General features: G+C 45.0%; 1 protein-coding gene across 2 annotated transcripts in view; it reads right to left on the reverse strand.

The window, feature by feature from the left end:
• Positions 1–516: 516 nt before the first annotated feature.
• Positions 517–24,089, reverse strand: part of FAM20B (FAM20B glycosaminoglycan xylosylkinase) — a 32,292-nt gene continuing 8,719 nt past the window's right edge. For both annotated transcript variants that reach the window (XM_016141208.2, XM_016141206.2), the window contains 7 exons: positions 20,429–20,941; positions 15,228–15,314; positions 12,155–12,264; positions 8,564–8,735; positions 8,163–8,354; positions 6,567–6,626; positions 517–4,311 (listed from right to left, as the gene is read on the reverse strand). In XM_016141208.2, the coding sequence (XP_015996694.1) occupies positions 4,080–4,311; positions 6,567–6,626; positions 8,163–8,354; positions 8,564–8,735; positions 12,155–12,264; positions 15,228–15,314; positions 20,429–20,805 (1,230 nt within the window). In that variant the 5' untranslated portion in view covers positions 20,806–20,941 and the 3' untranslated portion in view covers positions 517–4,079. The remainder of the gene's footprint in view (positions 4,312–6,566; positions 6,627–8,162; positions 8,355–8,563; positions 8,736–12,154; positions 12,265–15,227; positions 15,315–20,428; positions 20,942–24,089) is intronic.

Consider the following 24,089-nt stretch of genomic DNA (forward strand, 5'->3'; position numbering starts at 1 on the left):
TTGGAATTCAAGTACAAATGACAAACCCTAGCAACACGAAATGTTGCGAATCAAGTTAAAAAGTCTTACAAACTCTGCTGTTGTCTGCTTGAATCTTAATGTTGGATTTGCACTTCACAAGTTGAAAACCAGGCTGTCCTAAGAACTACGCCAGGGCGCTGGGCTTCCCTTCCGTGCCTCTGTGGTACCGTGCCGGCAAGTTCTTCAGGATTCATAATTCTTTACTCCTGAAGGTGTACGGACGGAGTGAACTGCTAACTGCACAGCAGCAGCACAGACCACCCTATGGGACACTGTGGCCCAGTCGCAAGCTGGCGTGGGCCGCTAGGAGACTTGTGGGGAGGCGGAAAGGTCTCATCCATCAGATACCGTGAAACGATCCCTGGGAAGTTCAAGTGGGTGCAGAAGATGGAATCTTCTTTTGTCACCTAACAGAACAGATAGGAAACTGAAATATAAAACACTGGAAATATCCTGAAATGTGGGAAAAAATAAGAGGAAAACATGAGACGTCAATACTTATTAAAATCTTTATTCATTTTGTTTCCAGAATTGAAACCCATAGAACACATTAGAAATTCGGGTGCGCATCTGTCTTGTTCGGTGTCCAACCAAACACACCCTCAACTTGTGCAACAGCTCTGGGAGGAAATCCTCAGCAGTTCAAGAGGGTGCTGGTTCTCACACCTCCCTTTTAAGCAAAAAAGTTAGCTTCCCAGTAAGTTATTCCCAGTTCCCCCCAAATATTTTGTATTTGGAACACCTTAGGCCTTAGAAACCATGGCAGCACAGTACCCAGCCACCTTTTCAGCCCAGTCTTGAGGGATCGGAGAAAAACTGGCCTTCCCTGTGAAAGAGGCCTCACCGAGTCAGGTCTGCCCGGCTCACTTGTGTGCCTGGCTAGGGCAGGCTCACAGAGCACCTCAGCTTGGAGGCTAAGGGAACCTTCTACCTTCAAGTTCTTCAGCAATATCAGTCAGTGTTTCCCTGTGTCAAAATAAATATGTTTTCTTCTTGCTAGAATACATACGTGGCTATATACATACATAGACCTCACTCACGTTTCCTGAAATCAAACTGAAAGGATGACTCATACGAGACAGCTCACTGACAGATGCTGTTTTACCATCACTGAGGTGTGGTCCTTTACTGGTCAAACAACACAGGGACTAAGGAGAGAGGTTGAAGGAATATGATGGATGGGAAGTGGAGGCCCAAAAGCCTTTTTTCCTTTTTTGAGAAAAGATGGATCTCTTTGGAAGAATGTTGCATTCAGGCGACATTGAAAAACTGCAGTGTATAGGATTGATCTTTCCCAAAATATGCAATAGATGTACCCAAACTCTTCCATTCCCTTAAGTTTCATTTGATACATCAATCTCGAATACAGACAAGGAGAAATACCTTACTATTACTGAACAATGCATTGAGTAAATCAGATTCTATTAATTTGTTTTGCACAGAAAATTACTCACGATCAAAAACCCACACGATAGCTTCACATTAAAGTTTTAGAATGAAGCCTCCATACTCATATTTTCTCAAACTCTGGAATAAACATATTTAAGAAGTACGAGGAGGACAGGAAATGGCAGTCAGTTCTGACCTTCCTGGTTTTATGACACTAAAATGTATCCACATCTACCTTTAGGTTTTAGCTAGGCATACCCTACCTCGGGCTGACCAAAAATCCTTCCAATTACTTGTCTGACTATAATCGTGCTAGATTCTAATAAATAAACCATAAAGAGGACACTGTTACAAAACTTTGAAAAAGATATCTACCTCATTTTTTCAAACAGAATTCAGTGTTTGTGAATTTTAGGGCTAATGCTTATGGATGATTTTCTCTTAAGATTCACCTAAACATACTTTTCCAGCTTAACGGAATCCTGACTTAGGACATAAATTTATATTGTCAGTGTCATATCATACCACTCTGAGCATGATTCTAACGTTAACCACTATAGATCTGAACACCTTTTATCATCATCAATTTTAAAAGAGGGAAAGAGAATAAAATTACACATCTTCAGCAAAGTTTTAAAAGAGGAGGAGATGTTTTCGAAGCAGCTTTCCCTCCTGTTCTTTTCCTTAGCAAAATCGTCTTCCTTGAACGTTATGAAGAAAGTCCCCAGTTTGAGAACAATTCACAAACATTGTCACGTGTTTGAGAGAACGTGAGAACGTGATTTAGATCGACTAACATTTACCCGGAGGGCGACGCTGATGTCCGCTGTGTCCCTCTGGCCGAGTCCCTGACGCTTTGGGGTAAGCACTATCCAAGGCGTCCTCATGCTCTACGGTGAATCTGGACGCACACAGCAAACGGCCTTAAAATGGGAACCGACATCCCCTTCTGTTATCGCTAGCTCAGTGTTTGGCGCTAGTATCTGTCTTCTGAAATTCAATCTTTTGTTTTAATAACTCAGCCCATTCTTGTATACAACATGAAATGTGTATACAAAGTATAAAAGTACCCTAATTGCATGCTTTTTAAAGTAGGTACTCAGTTATCTTTCATTGCAAAGACACTGGGGCACACATTCTAAACTGTTTTTGAAAGCGTGGTTGCTTAAAACTGGTCTCCGATGGCTGGCATTAAATTTGTTCAACCACACTGTTTAAATATTAGTCTCTGCTTGACAGGACAACACTGGAACGGACCCCAGACATGATGCGGGACACACGCACAGGTGAGTACACTGTGGGCGGGCACACCTGGCCTGTCGTCCTCTGGTCCTGTATTTTACTGCAACTGCTTCCATGTCAAAGTCTCTTTGCCGGAACCCAGAACTAAGCTTGTTTTAGCAACCTGAAATTTGAGACGGCTAACATGAGACGGCAGAACAATATACGTTAATGGGTTCAGAAATTCAAACAAGATTAGATGATAAAATTAGAGTTTGATATAAATAAAAATCTTAAGGCTCTTCCTGGTACAACCTCCTTAGTTTTAAGGCTCATAAGGCTTAAAATCTTTGTTTCCGGTCTACCGTATGGCCCAAATCATAAGACAGGTCTGGCCGCCAGCAGGACCTGCCTTCTCTTCGGCAGGAGTGAGCTGGCTTTTCTCACAAGAAAGGCACCGTCAGGACGGCCAATCTCTTGGGAACAGCAGCTTCAAATGCCTTAAAGGCAGAGGTGGAAATTCATTTCAGAAGAGAAATCAGGATGGCAGATCTCACAGGCAACCTAACTCTGACTCGAGGTATTATTTCAGTTTGCTTTGTTAATTGGGAAAGGATTTGCCTCCTTTGGACAGAAGGAAAAAGTCTCCATATGACAATTGTGCCTTGGGTTGGAACAATAGTTCCATGGAGACAATTTTTTGGTTAATTTGGACACAACTGTGAGAACGCAGATTTTACTTAGGTATAAGTCACATGACTTTTACACACCTTAAGATCCTGAATACAGGGGACCCGTTTTTCATTACTTCAGTCATCTCCCCGATTCTGGTTCTACCGCGTGGGCCTCTCCTCTTTCCCCTGCTAAGAACGACCGAAAGCACTACCACCTGATCGCTTAAAAGCCCAAACACCTTTCCTGCTTGCGTCCTTCCTTCTGCTTCTACAAACCACATCTCTTCCGACAGAACAGGACCTTTCGGCCAAGCAGGACGCCAGGTTTTACTTGCTGCCACTCCTCAGGAGGCAGTAAAATCCCCAATTTGACTAGTCTTGGTAAAAAAGGACGCGAGACTGCAAAGTGTTTCCAGAAAATCCACAGGTGTGGCAAAAGGACTATAAGGATGAACTCAAAATACACACTCCAGAGCCAAGCCAGATGTCACACCACGTTTGTCCTTTAGCATGACAATTAACCGACTGCGGTGTCCACTGCTGGAACGGGAAAGTGCCGAGGAAGGCAGGGGGTTCGGCAGGAACGGTTCCGTGGCCTGAAGCTTGTAGTCTTTGTTTTAGCTTCTGCTATGGGAAAAAAACACCAAAGAAATCCTGTCCCTGATCACCAGAACCTGCTGCTGGCCATTTCAAATCCTTCTCAGGGCGTTTGGAATTGATTGTGCTGTTTCTCTATCTTTGTAAAAAGAAGTTTCACTCGTTCTGTGTTGAGAATCACAGGTGCGAGAGAGGCATCCTGTCCTCCACCAGCACAGCGTCCGTCCCGAACTGGTCCGTGCACTGCTTCACGGTGGCCAGGACACTCAGCAGCCGCTGGTCCACAGCACCCAGGTGCGAGTCGGGGAGCACTGGGGAGATAGGGTCATGGGCCATGGCAGATTGTAAGGCAGACTTCAGCACGCCATTCTTCAGGTAGTTCAGTCTGTTCCACGTGGAAACCCGAATGCTGGAAGAAAAAATTTTAGGGCAGATTACAGAATACCTCTCCCTGTAGAATGCGGTTTAAAGGCTGCTTGGAGGACAAAAGTAAAGAAATAATAATGTAAAATATCTCAACTAAAAAAATCATTATCACATTTAGAATTTTTTCCAGGTAATTAATCCAAGGTATATAAAGATTCACACGTGTTCACTGCAGTGCTACTGGTAACAGGAACCAACCTGAATGCCCAACAACTGGCAAACAGGTAAGTACAGCTCGCCCATCACAGAACACACCACGCACACACTAAACACGGTAAGAAAATGTACGCATGGGAAGATGTCTGCGATACGCTGGGTGGGGGGAAAGGTAGAGGAAAAGGACGGTTTTGCTCCGAATCTGTGGGGAAAAGAAAATGTGCTACACAGAGCCACACATACACGTGATTAGAACAAAGGCCCTGCGGTGCTCACAGAAATTATCCTGACCTCCTAAGGAGTCATTTAATTTCCCTCTTGTTATGTTTCTGAATTTAAAAAATCCTACCATTAATATTATGGATATGAAAAGTTTATTTTAAGAACACCTATCTTAATTACTTCACTGAGTAAAGAGGGTCTTTTGTTCCCCTTCCTGTGGGCACTGTGGGAATTCCCGGGAATGCGGGAAAGCTGGACTCAGAGAGGCGGCCATTCCGCGACTATTTCAAAAGCAAAGCAGATCGATCTTTGGCTACAGCCTGGAAGGGGCGAAGGAGCTCAGAGGCAGTGTGGTTCTGCCATTCCAGAAAACACCACAGACACCCACAGTACCGGAGCTTCCTGTGCGTGACTAAGCTATCACTGCCTCTCAGCTCCGAATTCACGCCTCACAGAGACCTGCTGTAGGGGACAGGTTTCCTCAGCACGTCTCGTCTGAAGCTTTCTCAGGAGAGGGTACTTGAGGGTTGCTGCGGAAGGAAGGAAGGTTCTCCAGTCGCTCTGGCTGCTGCACAGTGGGTCGGCAGAGCATGGGAGGTCATCAAATGGTTGCCCATACCCAGGGCAGGCCCTTGGTGACCTGGCTGCCTCGGGCTGGCCTAAGAAACCTTCCTGAGGCCCTCCTGACATGGCAACAGGAGCCCCAAACGTGCGGCCCAGAGGGGTTCTACCAGGTGGCCCTGCCCTCTATATGGACGAGCTGTTGACTGCGTGCGCCAGGCCTGCACTCTGAAAGGCTGCTTCCTGCTCGCCCAGAGCTGCAAGCTAGTGGACTTCTCTGCCATCCAGCGGGTGAACTATACCTTCTCCATGAGGTCCAAACCCCAGCCTTGGGGAACGGTCCCCTTCCCAGTTTGTGCTACTTTGGTTGCTCCTCAGTCCTAGCTGTCTTTTATGGTCACTCTAGTATCAGAGTTAACAATTCTTTATCCTAAACTTTCCTATATAACCCATTACACCATTTCTATCTCTTGACTGGACTAGACTACTAACACTATCAATACAAAAACATCTTCCTTCAAAGACAGTTTTTGACTGGATGTATCACTGCTTCCAATATTAATGAAGATAATCAAGGGTTGCCTGGGTAAACACTTTCTGCAGAGTAGTACTGCTACTGAAAAGATAAAGCAGAGCAGACCAAGTGCCCTGAGGGTGGTCGTATGTGGTCCCGGGTCCGGGGCGGACCAGAAGGAAGTGACACTCTGGGATCTGCATGTGTGTGTGGATCCCAGTTGATGCTCAGGGTTCACACTCTACAATTTTACCAGCAATTGTGATCTGCAAAGGAGCTCCTTAAAACCCAGTCTTTATCTCATTTTCTTGATTTACGTTTTAATTTCTTAGTTCTCTAACATAGGCTTTTTTAAAAAATCAGTTACTAAATACCTACGAGAAATCTTACTTTTGGTTTATAAAATTTCAAATTGATATGCAAATTGCAGGATGGGGTGTGAGTGACAGGACTTAAAAGCCTAAGGTAAACACAGTACAGTGACACAGATTGTACTAAAATTTTTTTCAGGGTGCGGAAGAGGACTATATGCTGATATTAATACAGACATGGATATACATTACTGAACGCACTGAAAATTTCTATTCATACAAAACTCAAAATGAATTGAGCATTGGGTTGCCTGCTCCAACTTTCCCTGCTCCCCCATCTCAGGATCTTGAGGGGTGCTGGGTTGGACAAGCGTAAGAAGCACTGCTCAGGTATTAGGAAGCTTTAAGGCCACTGTTACCTGAGCCCGGAAGGGAAGGCAACGCAGGCACATGCGTCTGATGTGCGTAACTTACATGCAGCACTGATAGAGGGGGGCGAGGATGCTTCTCTCATCCAGCGAGGGGTTTCCAAAGCTGGAAACAAAAAGGAGAGTGTGAGGAATCAGATGAAGTGCCAGTTCCCTTCTCACCATCAAGCGAGAGCAAATTCTCTAAGAAACCCTAACGTGGTCCTAACTTCATGCTCCTGCAGCTCAAATCTCAAATTCAAAATGAACAGGGTGTGACCAACACAGGATTCCTAACGGCCTGTCCTGCAGTGTCAAACAGCACATACACTCGTTTACACGGACCCTTCCTCCTGCCAAGATCCTGCGAGGTGCTAGAGCATAACCACAGCAACACAGTGTGGCGTCCACAGACCAAAGGGAGAACCTGGGCTTCCTTAAACCTGGGGCAGAGAAATAAAGGCCAACGAGTAGATGGTCATTACTTGTAATAAGAAGTTATACTTGTTCTACTCCAAAATACCAATCAGAAAAGACTTGGACAGGTTCAAACTGGAAAAAGCACTCACAGAGCCTGAGAAAACCGTGCTGCAGAGCAGAGGCTCAAATGCTCTTAGCAGCAGTTCAGAGATGGAAAGGAGGACTGACTCAGGGACAACCACTGGCCCCCTACTCTCCCCACGGACACACGCCTTAAGGGCTGGAGGGTCGGGCAGCCTTCGGCACAGCGTGGGCCTCACACAATGAGTGGCAAAGGGGTGAAGGCAACTACTTCAGTGTACGCAATACACACAACCTTTTTTTTAAAAAAAGATCATTTTTACGAGGAAGGATAAGGATTTTCAGGGACATGCACAGCACTGGCTGGGACGGGGAGGGAGAGAGGCAGTAGTCGCTGTCATGACCCTGGTGCTCAGCATAAGGGGATGCGGCCCTCACGGGCTCCGCGGAGGACCCCTTTCCCGGCTCATTCGCAGCGACCATCACTGACGGCAGTGACCTGGGCTCCTGGGAAAGTCTACCGAGTCCTTATTACGTGTAACTAGAAGCGCGGTACTGAACTGGGCACCATGGAGAACGCAGAGTGCACACCAAAAAGAAAATGTAGCCTTCAACCAGCTCAGACCGAAAACAGTGGCAGTCCGTGTATTCAAAATTAGTAACATCCTCCTCTTCCAGATCATCTCCACACACAATCACCACTCGACCCCTCTCCTCTCGTGACGTCAAAACGTCTGGGCCCAGACTGCCATAAAAAGAGCAAAATACACTACCAATCAAATCAATTTTTAAAGTGCATGAACTTTCCGATAGAATAATTTAATAGTCATCAAATTTCATGTTCTACTACATGTATATTTGTCAAGATTCTGAACATCGGTCAAGAAAGAATGGGAGTAGTGATAAACCGAAGAGCGTGGCTTCAAGCTGTCTGTGAAGAGAATCGTAAAGTCTATGACTCCTGGGAAAAAGCCACTTTTCCATTTTTTAAAGTCAGGACCCCAAGGAAGACAGAGGAACGGGTGCCAACAACGAGGACCCTGAGCAGAAACCAGAAGGACGCCTCCTGTCAAGTGTCTTCTGGGTTGTTCCAGGATACCCTAGAAAATGTCCTTCTTGTCTACACAGAGCCTTTATGGCAAGGGTTGTCTGCTGGCCCTACCTTTTGGCATTGTCGAGAAGGATGAGCATACTAGCGCCTTCATCGTCTTGGAAACTCTCATAGTGATGGCGGTCGGCATTGCCAATTAGGTAATCAAAGACGGCCGTGTCAATGATGTCCAGGAGGCGCGGGCCGGAGTCATAAGGGGACGTTTTCTTCACAGCATCGCAGTAGCTCTCATCATACTCCCACCTGGAGGCAAGCAGCATCGCCAGGCATTTACTGCGAGCCAACGCTACCTGACATTGTTTGAACACGGGGACATGAGGTCCCTGCCTAGCAGATGCGCCCCAACCCTCCCCCATTCCTTTCAGTCCTGGACAGAACCCCCGGCTGCACACAGGGCAGGCACCTGGCCAGGCGCGGGAGAAAATTAAGTAGCGGCTCACAGGAGCCCTTACCTGGCCAGCTTGCCCTCTCGGTAAGTCCTGCCCCATGGGTGTCGGTGTTTCTGCAGAGGCCACACATCTGGAAGCCAAAGTGTGACAGATCCCTCCATGGTGTCCCCATCGGCACAAGCTGGCTCCGTTTCTCGGCAGTAATAACACTTTCCATAGAAACAAGTATTATTTCCTAAAGGAGAGAAAAGAGCCAAATATGCTTAAAGGAAAAAAGATTCCACATTTCTCCCAAAGTAGAACGGAGAAGCTAATACACAGAGGAAGTATAAATCTCGGTTGCCACAAGATCTTGAACTTACATTTAAAACATCTGTTTACTTTCTGTTTAGGGAATAAAAGCACATGGTGCAAAAAAAAAAAAAAAAAATCAAAAGGTACTGAAGAATCTATGTGGAAAAGCCAGCCCCCCTTTCTCTCTGTCCCTTCTACGCGACCTCCCTCCCGGGAGCCCACTGCCATCACAAGCATCTCTCTGAACTCCTTTAAAGTAAAGGTAAGTAACGGCCTCCTCTGCTTCATTAGGACTGAGGTTCTGGTCGGAGCGTCCAGGGGATCTGGAATGTTCTATTTAATATGTTCACCAAATGCTTTCCATTCAAGTATCTCTTAACTCTTTCCGTCCCGTCCTTGCTTTACTTCTGACTCTCACTGCGTAAGGATTTACTACAACAGCCCCGAGTGCTCTCGTCCCCCAGTTCTCCCCTTCCCAGTGCGTCCTCTACAATGCTGCCACAATTACTTTTCTGAAATTCAAGTCTGATTTTCCCACGTTCGAACTCTTCTGGTGGCCTCCCGGTGCCTGAGGAGAAAGTCTCGACTCGTAAGCACGGTGTCAAAGTCTCTTGAGTGACACTGTCCCGACCACCGGCCTTCCCCGCCCCAGCTCCACACACAGCCTTCGCTTCAGCTGAACTAGTCTCCTGAGCCTCCCCTGCTCTTCTCGTCACCCTCACCCATGCTGTCCTCCACCTGGGACGGCCTGTAAGCGGCACATTTTTATTTTTATTAACTTCTATCTGAAACCTAGCATCCCCTTCGATCACTATGGTAGGGAGCAAACCATTAGCATTATCTGACCTTTTCACCATGAGAAATCACAGATTTTTTATATCGTAGTAGCACTGTTGCAGATATTACAAAGCATCACTTATATTCATAGCCTCAAATTACGGTAGTTACTAGATCACTGCTAGTTCCTGCTAGTAATGTGTTAAATAACAAAGCACAGGTGACTACATCACGAATTTGCTTTTTGTAACTTTTGATACAAAATACCTCAATGTTGGCTTCGTTTATAAATCCATGTGTCCTAATTTATGCATTTAAAAACATTACTTAGAGAAAGGATCCATAAGCTCCTCTAGACTGCCAAAGGAGTCTCTAGTGCAAAAAAGAGATTGAGCCCAAACCTTGGATGTGTGCTTGCCCACTGTATCTTTCTGCAGACTGCTACTTTCCCTTCAAGAGCTGGTGGCAATATCACCTTCACCAGTCATACCCCTGGCCTTACCTTCTAGGCCCCTCCCCTTCCCCTCCACATTCCCAGAGGCCCTCTGTCACCAGCTCCCTCACTAGACAAAGCTCCCTAAAGGCAGGAAGGTTTTATTCATTTCTATATATTCAGCATCTAGCTCAGAGCCTGCCACACAGAAGTGAAACAAAATTTTGTTGAATTAATAAACAAATAAAAAAAGAATACAATCAAATTAAATATTTTAGAAGTCATAAAATCTGGGTTTGAATCTTAACAATTAGTAGCTTTGTGACTGAGAAAGTCATTTATACTCTTTTAAGCCTCTTTCTCAGGTGTGAAATGTAGATAGATCCCTACTCGCTGCACTTCCGTCAAGAGGCTCAAACGAGCTAACTGTGCGGCAGTGCTTCGGTGCCCTGTCGAGTCGCAAGGCTACCCAGAATTTCGTTATTGTTACACCGAGTTATCTCAGTAACACATTTTTAAAAACTGTGCTAAGGTCAGCCCATTACTTAAAACCAGCTCCAGTCAAACCCCTCTATCCGCTCGCTTCGGACTGAAAGTGTGTGCCCCCACACTAATACGCTGGAGTCCTGGACCCCAACACAGTGGTGTTCGGAGGTGAGGCTTTCAAGAGAAGCCCCTATGAAGGGATTAGTGTCCTCATAAGGAGACACATAAGATGATCTCTCTCCCTCCCCCCTTCCCTCTGTCCCTCTTTCTCTGCCATGTGACGATACTGCATCTAGGTGGCTGACTAAACCAGGAAGAGGGCTCTCATCGCAACCCAAATAAGCTAGCACCCTGACCTTGGACTGTCGGCCTCTGGAACTGGGAGAAACTCACCTCTGTTATTACAGCCACAGAGTGTATGACATCTCGTTACAGCAGCCCAAACTAAGACACTGCCCTATGCTGTGGGTGCGTCTAGAAGCTCGTTCCCCACATGTACCAATCCTGTGCACTTTTGAGTCTTCATGCCCTCGCTCCTATTATTTTGCCCAGTGCCCCTTCCTCATTGCTGCCTGGGTAGCTCCTGCTGATTCTCCAATACTCAGTCCAATACTCAGTGTTAATAACCTTCTCCACAAACCTCTTTCTGGCCTCTCCCTTCTGCTCACAATGCGCGAGAGCTAACCTCTGTGACTCTAGAGAGCAGGGACTCTGGCCTATGCTTCTTGACCTCCTCTCATCCATTAGGAGCTCACCTTTGCCTGAGCATAAAATTGAACAAGCAAACGCAATCAGAAAATAAATGAAACAAATCGGTGACACCGTATGCTTTTGATTATCTGTAAGAGCAGCATAGCTCTAGCCTTATAAGTTTAAACTCTGAATGACGAATCTGTCGCAAGTCTTTTAAATATTCAGCTTCACCTCATTTAAATGTAAATCCATTCACTCTGGCAACGCAAGGTGAAGTTCATCTTGCAATGTCTGTTTCAAGTCATATTATAATGTGGAGCACTGTGTCATTGAAAATGTCGCCATGAACAGGCAGGGACAAGAGACCACAGAACCTCCTAATTCTTCCCACTCTCGCTGTGCCCACAAGAACAGGAGTGAGAGTTTTAGCTCAGATCCTTTACCGCAGAGTGAGAGAGCAGAAGGCAGAGGCCAGAGGGACTGAAGCCGGTCCATGCACGTGAGCTGTGGGCTAACCCCTGCAGAGGGGCAGTGGTGATCTTCTGGGCCCTAATGCCTCCCTACAGGAGAATTTCTGACCCTCTTACAGAGGTTGCCCTAAGGTTTTCTCGACTTAGGGGAGATAAGGAGACGGTTCCCAAGAAAGTACACGTGTAAGTAAAAATCACCAAGCCTATGATATATAGACAATAGCAGATTTAGTTTGAGATTTAGCTTAAGATCAAGCAGAAGGAAAAAAAGTTATTGGCTACTTACACTAATAATAAACGATCTCACCGTCTACTTCACAGACACAACAAAGCACACATTAGGGAAACTCGGTTTCTTGCCGCTACCCTTAGGGCCATCTCCCCAGCAATCCGAGGACAAGTTGCCTGATTCACTTCTGTATTCCCTTGAGTCCTTCAACTCCTAAAAGTCCGATGACGCGCCATTTAACTCAGTCGCTATTTCCCTACCTAGAACCTTACCTACGGTTAAGAAGGTGCTCAAGAGCTGCTCTGTGGCAACGGGCTTGATCTCTGTCCGCAGATTAACAAATCTGCCAACCACCAAGGGGGCTCGGCGGAAACCCAGAATCCTGGTTTGGAAGGTTGAAAAACAGAAAAGAAAAACCTTTGGAGATGTACTTTAGATAACAATCTTAAAAATTATGGTTAATCAGGTTAGATATGTAAAGGAACTGTTGACAACTAGGTAAATTAATTTTTAGAGGTACATATGTGAGTTTAATATCAAGATGCATGAATGTGTGTTAATACACACTTCGGCCAAAAGGATAAAGCAAATCTGGCAGAAGTGAATAATTGCTTATTCCATGGAATGGGTACATGGGTTTATTATGCTATTCTTTTGTTTCTAGAAAGTTTTCAAAATAAAAATTTTAAATAAATTTTAACAAAGCATTAAAATAATTTGAGCCTACACCCACTCTTGGGTTCAAAGCTTCGGATAAAACAATACATTGAAAGAAAACTATACAGATTAATCTAGAAAGATAAACTTATAGGACAAATTAAATATAGATACATTTGAAGACATTTCACTCTAATGGTCTAAAAGTACAATGCTATGGTTGAACACAATCATTTTTTAAGAAATTACTCTTCCTGTCTAAAAAAATACACAGTCACTAAAGTTGGACAGACAGAATTTGGAATTAATGCACAAAAAATTTATAATAAAGAAAATAAAGATCGCCCATAATTCCACAGCCCAGAAATAACTACTGACATTTTAGTATTAGTATTTTTCCTTTATGTATATATAGAAACATATACTCACTCCTGTGTAGTTTTATATTCTGTTTCTCACTGATTATTATATCATGAGCCTTTTACCATGTCATTAGAAGGCCTTTAAAAATGGCTGTGTCATAAATAATCCACTGTTCGGGGCTGCTGACTGACTCTGTCCTAAACTCAATCTTTGAAAAGCCACAAAAGCAAAGAGATTGATAGGTCTGTCAAAATGACATAAAAATCAAGAGACCCTCCTGAAGCCAGAGAAGGGGGTCAAACCCTAACGTAACGGAGAAGCAGCTACCCAGAGCGGAGAAACGCCAGGAGCCGTGGGTGGGGAAGACGGCTGGGAAGGTGGGTTCCCCCACTGACCGCTGCCAGCTTAGTGCTCAGGAGCCCGTCACAGGGGTACTTCAGCCTGGCTGGTGTGGCAGGAAATAAAGGTGCGGGGGCCTGGCCAGACAGAATACCCTTCAGACTTTGAAGTAGGGAAGGACTTTTAAATACAAGGCCCCCAAAGCACAAGACATGAACTGAAGCATTATATTTAATTAACATCAAAAGCAATGATTTCTGTACAAAGACTACTTCGCTCTAAGTTAATAGGTATTGTGCAAAGATAAGGAGATACTAAATTTTGCCAATATCTGGGGAAATATGAAATAAAATGAGATACCACTTTACAGATATTAGATTAACAAAAATTGGTTTGTTGGATGACAGGAAACATTGGCATGGATATGGGAACAGGACCTTCCTGCACTGCTGGTGGCTGTCAACAGAGAAGCAAGTGGGAGTTTGGGGATGAAGAAAACAGGGAAACAAACGAGGTCTTAGAAAGACTAATTCTAGTGCACCACCAAGTGAGAAGTAAGATTTACCCAACTTTCCCACTAGGTCTTGAAAAAGACAGTAAAATTCATGGGACTATGAACATTTTCTCAACTCTTCCCATCACATGAGATGTTTAAATTGCTACCAGCTTTTCGCTATGGAAAATGCTAAGATCGTGGTATATGTTTCTTTGAATTTGATTCCTCTGGGGTCCTTCCTCAAAATATTTTCCTAGAAATATCTTAAATATTTGCATAAAATAGTAAGTAGCTACTCTTTCAAAGAGTATGAACGTTAAGGTTTCTGACACGTAAGGCCAGAGGTCTTAAAAGACTGAACTATTTAACGATGCCAGAAGCAGCATCTGAACCTCAATGTGTCCCTGTCAAAAAAAAGTATTATTTAAAAAAGAAAATCTTGGTCATTTTTAGGACAAAATAGTATCCCCTTGTTTCAAGTGGATTTTAAAGAAATTACTCATCAGGATGAATCCCCCTGCCACATTTGCAATTAAAATTTTCTATTCTGCTAACTATGTCCTTAGACCATTTTCTACTAGAGTTTTAGCATATAGATAGATTGTACGAACGTTTATGTTAAGGCTGTTGATGCTTAGGTTATATTAAAGTATTTCCTCCTAGTTTTTTTTGCATTTAAATTTTGTTTGATGTTTTTTGACATGAGTTAATTTTTTTTAGTTGAGTCTGTTGAGCTTTTTGTGATTTTTGAAATTGCTTTTATGCTTAGAAAATCTTTACTAATCCAGAAGAAGACAAACATTCAACTTCATTTTCTTCTGGTTTCCTTATGGATTCATTTAAAAAATACCGTAACTATTTCTTTAAAAGTCTGTCACTGTGCCCTGTGAAAGAGCCGCTCAGAAGAGCAAGTGAGACGCCACACAGCTCGGCTGCAAGCCTGACCAGCGGCCTGCTGAAACATACTAATTCTCCTAGTTAACTTATGCATATAGAGTTCACGTCCATTTTCCTTTTGGAATTATTCTGGTTATTGAAGCTGTGCATATTTCTTATGAAGGACAATAAAATTCAACGTATATGTCATGCCATAAGTTTCTACTATGTGGGGGATAAGTATTACTTGAAACAAAAACAAAGTAACAACAAAACACTACTGCCAGGCCCAATGAACAACTCGTTCAATTTGGAGATTTGAGTTCAAACTCTAGTTTTCATCCTGCCATTTTATTTACCAATAACATCTTCGCTCACGATAATAACAAAGGGTGTACCGGAATGAAATGACCCCAAAAACCCCCTAGTTAAAAATTTACTTTAGTATTCCTAGTACTACCCAAATTATGAGGGATTCATACGAATTTAACAGACTCAGTCAATCAGCTATCCAAAGCGGGTAATAAGTTGTTAGTGTCGCACCCTTCAGAAGGACCCTCCGAGATTTTTTTTAAAGGAAACAAAACGAGCGAAACCCACGTGATCACACATACCTGTCCAAGTGAAAAGCTGCGACCTCTGCGTTGTGTCTATCGTAACCCGCGTACGGCTCCCCTTCCACCACGTGGTCTCGGTTATACCTGCGGAGTGACGGGGAAGCACAGGTGCAGACGTGAAGCACGTCATGCCCCACGAGAGGCAGCGCAACGGACACCTGGGCGGGCCTCACCTGCTCTCTGCCACCTTCTCTGCCACCCCTGAGAAAACGGCGAATCAGCACGAAGCACGCGTAGATGCCGTGGAGAAGGAAACCAGACTACCCCTCCACCTCAGTAATCGTTCCATGAATAAAACAGAGGGTGTTATTTTCACCTTTGTAACACTTCCAGTATAGTTTAAGTAAAACTACAAGGTAATTTTCTGGAAGGCGAGAACCATCTTTGTATCTCTAGAACAGCGTTAAGCCTTTAGTTGGTGCTCAACAAATGTTTACAAAAATGTTTACTAGACTGAAGAAATGAAAGAAAACATACTTAAAATGGTTGCTTACCAGAGGGTTACGGCAAGGCTGACAGAGAGGTTTAAAACCCTGGGGAAAAGTGGTCCTGACACGCCCAAGTGCTTGTTACTGAGTAGGCAAAAGCGCCCTTGAAAGACAGCTGCTTGAATAACCATTCTTTTTCTCTAAGTTTATGATGATGCAGTGGAAGAAATACTGAAGTGACGACTAGGGGTAGTTCTGTCATCACCTGCCTGGATAACCTTAAGCGAAATCCTTCTCTTCTCTGGGTCTTAGAGTCCTTAGCTACGATGTTCGGGGTGGACTGACAGGCAGTTTCTAAGAGCTGTTTCATCACAAACGCCATTTGATGATTTTATATCATACACATGACAAAGGATAATGAAAACCAGTATTTCTTTCTACTCATCATAAAGAGACAATTTAAACCTGTTAATTGGGAAGAAAGAGACACTTAATTCGCCTAAGACCTCCAATGTTCACTTGTGTTTCCTGAATCAAAAGACGGCTTTTAGACTCTACAGGAAACTGTAAAATAGAAATAAATTGAGACTGAAGGGGCGAGGAGCTGCCCCACTAAGGACACTTGGATGTCCAGAGCTGAAAAGGCCGTGGGGGAGTGGGAAGCAGTGCTAGAAAAGGCAGTGACTTCGACATAAATGACCTTGGAACACCAAGTGAAACCTACCCCAAAACACACATTTTCAAGGCAAAGTGATGAAACATTTATGCTAGAAAGTAGCCACGCACCACCACCTGGGTGGACACCAGATTCTTCTCGGCACGGTCACTGTACTCACGTCCACTGCTTGTTTCTAGTGTCGAAGCTTATTTGGGCTCCCCAGAATTAGAGTGGCTACCTCCAAGTTAAAAGTCTCAGTTTTTAGACAGGACTGCAGCAAAAGCTGGCACTGTTCAAGCACCTTCCTCTCCACCGCAGCTATAGGCTCGTCTGTAAAGCTGGGGGGATGGTCCTTGAGGTCTTTATTTTCCCAGACTCCAGTGGAGCCACAGGAAGGTGCGTGGTGACGCGCGGTGCATTCCTTTCAGCGAGAGCTGCCCGACGACGTACGGAAAGGCTGCTCAGAGGGAAGGGGAGGAGGAGGACTGAGAAGCGACAGGGAGGAGCCGGGAGGCCTGAGCCCCGAGCCCGCGCTCCGGCTGTGTGAGTGTGGAAAGCTGGACTCGGATCTCCTCTTCCCCACCTGTGAAGTGGTGGCTGGACCAGCTCACCTCCACGGCCCCTTGTAGCACTTCCTGGTGCCACTCGCTCACTTCTACCCACCCACAGGCCCCTGGCATCTTGTTTCTGTCTCACCAGAACTGCAGTGTGTGCCCGTGACAATCAACCTACCTCTAGAATGGATGCACCTGCACTGAAAAAAAAATCATTTATAACGTAAGGCAAACGCATAAATAAAAGCGTCACCGTGTTCCTGAGTACTTCATCCATCTCCCATCTTCCGTCTCCGAGCAGGGCAAGCAGGCTCCGGAGACGCCGAAACCACAGTGGCTATTAGAAGTGCACGTCTCGCCTCAGCGGCAAGGACTCCTCTCAGCAGAGTGATCCATCTTAAGTCGCTGACAGAGCAGCGAAATTCATACAGTAACGGCGCTGAATCCCTCCTGCCCGTCTGTGAAGGACACCGATTCGCACTGGGACTAAATCGCCTCTGAGGCCCCTGGGGTCAGAACAGCAATATGCTGGGCGCTTAAAACTAGGCACGAGCACTTAGTGGGCACCCGCCTGCCCCAGCCTGCGACAGTGCCCGCTGCGTTGTGTGCGGTGACCAAGGGCACCGTCACCCGCTGCAGGGGCGCATACGGCTCGCAGGGTGGGGGACGGGGTCCCCCAGAGCTGGGAGTGGACGCGGCTGTTCAGGAGGTGGTGAGGGAGGAGGGGACCGGTCTGGGAGAAATAAGGAGCTGGGTGAGGCGAGGAGGACCAGACCAAGGGCTGGGCTGTGGAGGCCGCGCTTTGGCTGGTGAGCGACAGGAAGTCCCTGGACGCTGTAACTGGGCAGCATGTGATAACAGTGTTTGCGGGAAGAATGGAAATGGTTTTCAGGCTGGTCTGGGAGAGGAAGGTAACGGGAAGGTTGCAACGGTATGGAGATGAGATAAGGCGAGAGCAACTAATGTTAGTTTATGCGTGTCCTGCTGCCACGGCCCCTAGCCGCCAGTCCGGCCTCGTCCCCCTTGCCCATGCCTCGTCTGAACACCCCAGGCCTCCGTGCCCAGCACCCGCACCGACGCTATGCTGCATGCCACCAGGACTGCCTGGCCTCCAGTGCTCCCGCTGTCCCATCTCACCCTCGGGCCTCCGGTGCAGAGCAGCGGACGCAGAGGATGTCCTCTCATTTAAACACGAAATGCCTCCAACTCATCTCTTTACGCAAACGTAGCTTTTGTTTCCCGTTTATCTTCTGTCACTCTGCTTACGCTGTGATCTCTCAGGCTACAAACCAAGAGCTCGAGGACCACATTTCCAAACTAAACCAGTGGTTTTGGATGAACAGTGCCCCACGTCTGCACACTTAGCGGAAGGCAAACGAACCTGAGAGAATTACGTGTGCGCGCCACACCTCCGGCCACTCACACTGTCAGACCCAAACGCCAGCTGCATTAGTACTGCAGGGTCACCCTGCCAAGTCAGTTACTCTCTCTAAGCCTGTTCCTTATTCTGGAAATAAGAACTGTAAGTGCCCAGAGCTGTGACGTATGGTGAAGGCATTAACAGGCACAGAGGCGCTTAGTGCAACGCCTGGCCGGCGGTGTGCGTTCAATGGAAATTAGACCCCACGGCCCACATAACCATGCTTTTTCCATATTACCTGCCAATCGGACTTTTCTGTTCTCCAAATGTCTACTGCATTTTTAAACTTTCCCAATTTCCACATCTTCCACACATCATACTCCCAGTTGCAGGCAAAAGCAGATCCCTTCAGTTTCTAAGATCCTAATATGTTAGGATCTACTATTGGGTAATGAAGGGAGCTAAACCATCTACTCTGGTCACAGTTGAATTCTGTATATCTTTACCCCATATTTCTTCTCCCACTCCAGCAAAAAACCCAACCCAAAGATATCTGTTCGAGTTCTTTCAAAAGCTTCATTGAGGAATGAAAAAAATGGTTAGTACGCAGAAAGTTTTAGAAATTACAAACTTTAAGAAAATTCACTGGTAACTCATTCCTGGGAAAAGAACATGAATCACCATGTTAACCTATTTTAAATTCATATACTCAGAGAAAACTTAAACAAAATTAATTATACTATGGAATTATACACAAATTATCTCTGTAGATCCCTAGAGAAGCCCAAATGGATCTCTAACAACACACAATTCAGTCCACTCTCTAGTTCACATTTTGGACTGAGGCAACCAAAATGGCCCAGCTCTCTGCTTAAGGCAGGTAACAGGAACAAGATATCACTACACACCTATAATAATGGCCAAAATCTAAAACATCGACAACAGCGAATGCTAGTGAGAACGTGCAACAATAGGAAATCTTTGCTGGTGTGAATGTAAATGGTACAGCTACTTTGGAAAACAGATTGGCTTTTTTTTTTTTTTAAACAAAATTAAACATACTCTTATCATATGATCCAGCAACTATGCTCCTTGGTATTTAGCCAAATGAGCTGAAAACTTGTATCTACACAAAAGCCTACACACAAGTCTTTACAGCAGCTTTACCCATAACTCCCAAACCTGGAAGCAACCAAGAGGCCCTTCAATAGGTGAGTGGGTAAATAAACTGTGGCATATACAGACAATGGAATATTATTCGGCACTAAAAAGAAATGAGCTATCAAGCCACAAAAGACATAGAGAAACCTTAAATGCATGTTGCTGAGAAGCCAATCTGAAAAGACTACAAAAGGCATGATTCCAACTATATGGCATTCTGGAGAAGGCTAAACTAGGGAGACAGTAAAGAGATCGGTGGCTGCCAGGGGCTCTAGGGGAGGGAGGGAAGGATGAACAGGTGGAACGGAGGGGATGTTTAGGGCAGGGAAGCTATTCTGAATGACACCGTAATGGCGGACGCTTGTCACTGTATGTTTATCAAAACCCACAGAAGGTACAGCACAAAGGCTGAACCTTAATGTAAACTATGGACTTCAGTTAATGTTAATATTGGCTCATCACTTATAACAAACGTACTACACAAATGGAAGGTGTTAATAACAGGAGAAAGCGGGGTGAGGGGGAGAGGGAATACAAAGGAACTCTGTACTTGATCTTGCCCTTTCCATAAACCCGAAACTGCTTTAAAAAGTTTACATTGATTAAAACAAAACCAAACCCAAGCGAAGGAATCGTAGCCTCATGCTAAAACCCGCTCCAACCTGGGCCGCCCCCACTCGGCGGCACCCCTGCCATGTGGCTCTCCAGTCCTAACCGCACACTCGTGGTGACGGGCTGCCTAGTTCCTAACCAATTCATTTTGTATCTCTAACATCTGGCGCAGTAGATACCCGATAAACCCAGAAATCAAGGATAGCTCTAATTATAAAAAGTTCAGTCTTATAATAGAACCAATACATGTTCCTACCAATTTCCCCTCCTCAAAGGCTCACAGAACATTAAGAGCTAGAAAAGACTTCAGAGGCCTTCACTTTACTGAGGAGGACACCAGGAGGAGGAGAGGAACGCTCTCACGTAGATCCCAAGTTTCAGGAATCGGCCAACCAGCATATCCAACTCCCGAGAAGCAGACTTACCGCTTAGGTTTGAAGACAACTTTCTGTCCTCCTTCAAGTATCAGTAAGGCTTTCAGTTGTGTCCCTTTGTAACCCACATCAGCTTTAATGACTTTCTTGGTGGCCATGGCATGCATGATTGCCCCAAGCTCTGGTGTCTCTTCAGGGTACACTTCCCGGGGAACCACCCACTGGGCTGCGATCTCCCAGGGGGACTGCAACGTGTGGTCCAGCTTGGGCACCAGCTCCACCCGCAAACCTGCCATCATTCGGTGAAAAGCCCTCTGGTCCTCCCGGTTGGCAGCTGATGAATCTAAGTTGTCAATCAGGAAAACTTTGGTGAAGATAAAGATGACGAGGAGAATTGCTAACAGCACGACCCGCTGCTTTAGCTTCATGTTGATCTCTTTTCCTTCTCCCCTGACCCACTCTCTCGCTTATCAAGGAGAGCAGGTGGTGACGGTTAGCAAGGAGAGTCCATGATTATACACTGGTCCATTTCTTCAGTGAAACGCCTCCCACGATCCCTGCAAGCTGAAGCATAAAGCAAAATTCAATCAGAAATTCTGTCCTTCCACTCCTGAAGCTTTTGCAAACTTCAAATACATTACTTACCCTTTGGGCCTTGCTAAGTCTATATGCTTGAAAAGACCTAATAACTTAAAATTAACTTGTCTGGGGAAGGACTTAATAGGTAAGAACCAGGTACAATGGAAATTTGAAAGCAAATACTCCTCTTTTAACAGGGTGCATGCAGAGTCATTGAGGAGCCCCTTGGATGGCTACTACTTCCTAAAAACCGAAACAATGAGAAACAGCACAACAAAAACAACACATTAAGATATGCGTAACTCTTAGACTTTCATTTTCACCTTCCGAAATCCGTAAAAGACTTCTGAACACACAAAACCACCAGTATTTGGTAACACTCCAGTTCTTATCTTCTCCAAATATGTCTTATGATGCACTGGAAGATAGGAACTCCTAAAAATGCCAGAGCGGGTACAGGTACGGAAGAGAATAACTCCTCCAAATGCAGCCCCCAGCCACCCCAGATGCGTCACATCTGCTGCTCGTGGATTTGCAGATGACACCCAGACGTGCCTCTCTCATTATTTTTCGAAATTAAAATTTGTAAAATGTGAATAATGAAATCTGGATAAATTAAGTAAAGGAAAAACATATCCCTATATCATCTGGCTATTAGTAAAACATGACTAGAAGACTAATGACACCTGGTACCCAACAGCACTGCTGGTCTGGACGGGTCTGGCACGCCACGAGGATACTGAGGCCACAGACAGACAGAAGTGCTGCTTCCTGTATGGGGCCAACCACGCTCGGTCAATTCCCAAGCTAGAATATCCCAAATGCTTGATTCTCGCAGGAGTGTCAAGAACACATGACTCCGTCTCATTTGCATGCTGAGAGGTTGCTTTCCACTCAACAGGGCCATTTGAAAACATGCACGAGCTTGCTCTGCTGCACGCTTATGGCACGGCATCCGCCTAAGACAAAGATGACAAGGTAACAGGGTGTTGCTTCACTCTCCGACTCGTTTAACAACTCAAACCATTAGGAAGAAATAAAAACCAATACAAATTACAAGGGAAACGATTCAACCTGAGACACTCCCACCCAAACTGGAGACTGCTCCCCTGGCAACGGCTGCATCATATTCAAAAACAGTCGACTCGAGCAGGTGCGTTCTGAGAGCAACGCCCTGAGGTGCGTCCGTTGACGTGCAGTTTATGCTTCGTCACTAACCAACCACTCTTTTCATGTTCGTTTTCATGAAGCGGAAAGTCAGTCCAATTCGAATTCTGATTACCTCCAGCCACCTGTTTGGTTTCATCATCATCTCCCGGGGAGTACATAACACTATTAGTGGAAACAAAAGCAATTCGAGTGCATCCAAAATGTAACTGATGATATCGGGTTTGGTGTGAAACTAAAAGTTCCCTGTGAATACGGATAACAGCAATGCTGGGAGGGCAGATTTCAGAGATTTCTGCTAGTTCCAACATGACCTAAACCACACAACTTCTTCAATTATTTCTTCAGTAGTACATATCTCAGGCTGCAGTGATAAGCAGTAACATGGAAATTTCTGTCCGCAGTGGCTTCCTCGGCACCTCCACCTGCACCTACTACAGTCCTGGTACAATTCTGGCACAAAGAGGGTCAGCTAAACTCCATTCACTTCCTACAAGACATTCTTCAGGACTGAAGTCTGGTTAACCCATAAACTTCTAATGATGCTGCTCATTTCATTTAGATTAGAAATTCTTCCCTTGTGCTATATAAACATCATATCTAAATATTTAGAATAGAGGTTAGGGATACTGAGTTGTCTTTTTTTTTTTTTTTTTTAAATTACCGCTGCATGCAATAGGAAATTCTAGCAGCCCCTAAATTCAGACAAAACAAACTGCCCAATTCTGCAATTTGAGTTTGTGTGCTTTTAAGTTTTGAAATTCCATTACCTTTTGAACAGGCCTCAGAAGAACACATTCTGATATCAATTCGGGGCTGCAAACAATTCATCCACTCTACTGGGATAGAAATTTATACTGAGTGAAGGGAAGAATTCAACTGTTCGATTATTTCACTATTTACCTTTGCAGGTAAGTAGTGAGGGCAGGTTTAAGGAAGAAACTAAACCAGTTTTCATGTTTGCGATCAGTTACCACATCCAGGTAGATCACAATAAGGCATTGTTTTCTATACTGCCCTTCATTCCCACTCACCAACTTAATTTACTGCTCAACACCTTTCCCTGGATCGCTGAGACCTGCCTCCCAAGCCACCAGGTTCTCCAATCCAGCCTAAACAAGCAGCAGAATTCAGTTTTCTAATCGCACACCACTTCTGATTTCTACAAATTCCTTACCATGCATTAAAGCCCCACCCCACATGGCTTTGGCCAATCTACTTGGCTAGGTATCACTCTCTCCTCCATTTCAACCCAGACCATGAACATGCTCTGGTTCCCAACACTCCATGTGTGGCTGACCTTTGCCCTTGTCACTTCTCACAATGGAAGGCCTTCAAAATCCCTCTTGCTCTTATCTTTTCTTCCCATCTTCTCCTGTTTAAAGTCTGATCGTATCTTTCAAGGGCCATCTCCAAAGTCACTTCCCCGCACTCTATGCTAACCTCGCTCTCCTTTATACCAGGACTTAACTCCATTTTGCCTTGTCCAATATCTTCTTGTATATAGTTCCTAATTCCGCTCAGAATCCTGGCTCCTTAGTAATCCTAACTATCTTCGCATTCCCCATGGTACATAGGATGCCTCATTCACCTGAACCACAAACTACTGCAAATGAAGCTTTGCAAATATCTTAAGACTCTGGTGTTAATCTCCTTCGGTACTTAGCATGAAATGTCCATCATGGGCACCTCATCCTTAGTCAGCCATCCTCCCCTTTTTTGGCCATCTACTTCTCTACCAACACTACCGACGCTGACAGTTCAGAAAGAGGCTTTCTTTCACCTGTAAAGCTGCTATTCCTTCAGCCTGCAGGGCAAGCACAAAGATATTTAAGAAAGTGGCAATGTAGAGTTTAAAGGGGAATTGCTACAAGAAGTCTCCTATTCCAGAAGAATGTATGAGATGCACGGTGTGGAACAGTTTCATCCTCTAATGATGGGGTACTTCAATCTTGTATCCTTGAGA

The sequence above is a fragment of the Rousettus aegyptiacus genome, unplaced genomic scaffold (assembly GCF_014176215.1).
Source record: "Rousettus aegyptiacus isolate mRouAeg1 unplaced genomic scaffold, mRouAeg1.p scaffold_m13_p_17, whole genome shotgun sequence".
Taxonomy (NCBI): Eukaryota; Metazoa; Chordata; class Mammalia; order Chiroptera; family Pteropodidae; genus Rousettus; species Rousettus aegyptiacus.